The 2414-nt window shown below is 51.5% G+C and overlaps 1 protein-coding gene across 1 annotated transcript; it reads left to right on the plus strand.

Moving 5' to 3' along the window:
• Positions 1-1677: 1677 nt before the first annotated feature.
• PPTG_19272 (hypothetical protein) lies at positions 1678-2004 on the plus strand (the record flags this gene model as incomplete). The annotated part of the gene is made up of 2 exons (XM_008917830.1): positions 1678-1740; positions 1813-2004. The coding sequence occupies 2 exons, from the start codon at positions 1678-1680 to the stop codon at positions 2002-2004; spliced, it is 255 nt and encodes an 84-aa protein (XP_008916078.1).
• Positions 2005-2414: the final 410 nt, after the last annotated feature.

The following is a 2414-nucleotide window of genomic DNA, read 5'->3' on the forward strand; positions in this document are numbered from 1 at the left end:
AAAGAGGCCTCTCAGATGGCTGGTACAATAGTGATGAACCGTGGTGATTGGTACTGTCTGTTCCAGAATCAGCTATTGCAGCTCAAGGCCCATTTGCCGGCGTGGTCGCGACGCCACCGGTCACGGGTCAGAAGCGCAGGCGAGCCTTTGTCCGCCACACTCACGTAACGAAGCAGAGCAAAGACTGAGTAACTGTGAGCGGCGCGCAAAAGCGCCGTCAGCGCTCATGCAAAGATTGCGCATTGCTGCGCACAATCGCATTCTAGAAATCTTCTGCTACTACCTACTTCTGCGAGCGGTGTTCGTTGGACGACACCAAACTGTGCAATAAGATCAGGCGTGAGTTCAAGGGAGTGGCCAAAACGTGTTTCGACATATGGCACGATGACTCGATGCCGGTGAGGCCATCCCACCTACCTTGGGGAAGCGCGTGGTCTTGCGCCGACCCGGCCATAAAGCTAGTGCTCGCAAAAAGACCCGCCGGGATCTCCAGCTCCGCGCAAATGACAACGACAACGGATGTGAGGGTAACGACGAGGAGGAAGGTGGCGTTGAGTGAGTTGAGTGTCAGGTGATGCGTGAAGCTGTCAGCAGGGTGTAATGCAACACTTGTTTAACGCATGTACCTTCTTTTCTTCAATTATTGAAATGAATGGTTTCATAATGCCACTCGTCATGTCTCTGTTCTCCTGTGATGTGCTTGGCGGTAGTTACTTACGCCCTGGTCACTCCTTTGAGATTTAATTAAAAGGTGTATAACTTACGACATTGATCTGGAAACCTCTCGAAAGTTTATTTCTCTAACGCCACGCGGTATGTTTGCCACATACAATCCAATGGTACATGAATACGTCAGAAAATACGACATTCTCTTACGTGTTCAGAGGCTTTTTCCGGGAACCAGGGGGTTAAATTTCCATTCATTATTGCATTCGTAATACACAGTGGAGGAGGCCACGAGAAACCGAATTTGTGCGAACAGGAGCTGTTTCGCGTATTGACCATGCACGACCACCCAGGAACTTTTTTATCCGTCAGTGAACAGTTCGTACCTCCACGGTTCCCTTGTCCGCAGCTAGCAGCTGCGACCGCGGAAAACTCCTATAGGCCAGTGACGGGTGTGGGCCTATAATGTACATAGGATATACTTACAAATGCGAGCACAAATACACAGTTTCACTTTGTGGCCTGGAAGAAGCAAGAATCATCAAAACTGTCTTTCGTCGTCTCTAAAGGTTGGTACTCCGCGCAAGTGTAAGCGCTAGAAAACATGAGCGACCAAGACACGATGGACGAGCATGCAGCACCTCAAGTGCAGGACTCGATGTTCGATGAGATGGCTGCTCGCGCCGCTGCGGTGTGGCTGGAGGGCGAGACGTCGCACCAGCAGAGATGCTAGGAATTGGCAAAGACAACCTCGAACCCATTTGAGGATGTTTCGCTTGCAGAGGCCGATACGCACACGGCTACTGCATGCCCGGTGCCCGGTGGCAATCACGTGGCCGCATCGTCAGCGATGTCACACACACCGCGGTTTGCGGGGAAGACGGTGCAGGACAGAAGGATCTTCATGCAATTGAACGATACGTACTTAGACGCCGTCAACGCCTAGCGGACCCAGTAGAACGGAGGGTTTGTTATGCCGGTCGGAGCCTGCGTTTGACAAGGACGAAGCGCATGGTGGCGCGCTACGAGTTCTGCAAGGCGTCGGATTTGGTCACAGAGCTGCAGTGGATCAAGGTACTATAAGCAGACCACTACCTCTCGCACATCGACTAAATTTCCGCTCTAACAGCGATTAATACGCTGTAGATAAAGACGGCGTGGACTGAGTCAAAAAGCAGGATGCTGAAGTTCCAGGCCACCTTGACCGAAGTTGCGTTCGATCATGAACAGTGTGCGATTGTGAGATACCTTGTGGACCCGCTCGCTCCAGCCAGCTTCAAAGCAATCATCGCGACCAAGTTGCCATTCCACAAAATCGAAAAGTATAAAATGAAGTAGCTTCGTTCTGCTTATGGGCCACGCAGCTGGTGCCGGAGTTCATGACGTGAAAAACCGCTGTTCAGGTGGCCGCGGAAGTAATGGACGGTGAGGAGAACCACCAACACAGGAATGCTGGCCGAGCTGGTCATTGTGGCCGTGACCAGCGTGGTAACGCTGGTGATGGCCGCACTGGTCACGGCGGGAAATTTGTCAATGACGACCTAGCATAGGCGCATACGGGAAGATCGGGAGACACGGTTGTAACTGGATCGGTAGATTATTTTACGTTTCATATACTGGTCGGGTGCAGCTTAGGTCGAAGCGTCGCCTATACATAAAAGAAATTACATTTAGTATCAGATAAGTAACACTTAACAGGGAGGGTGAGCAAGATCTGGAAGACATCGGGCGAGGGCGAGTGTCACTCA

Source organism: Phytophthora parasitica (genome assembly GCF_000247585.1).
Source record: "Phytophthora parasitica INRA-310 unplaced genomic scaffold supercont2.118, whole genome shotgun sequence".
NCBI classification, from domain to species: Eukaryota; Oomycota; class Peronosporomycetes; order Peronosporales; family Peronosporaceae; genus Phytophthora; species Phytophthora nicotianae.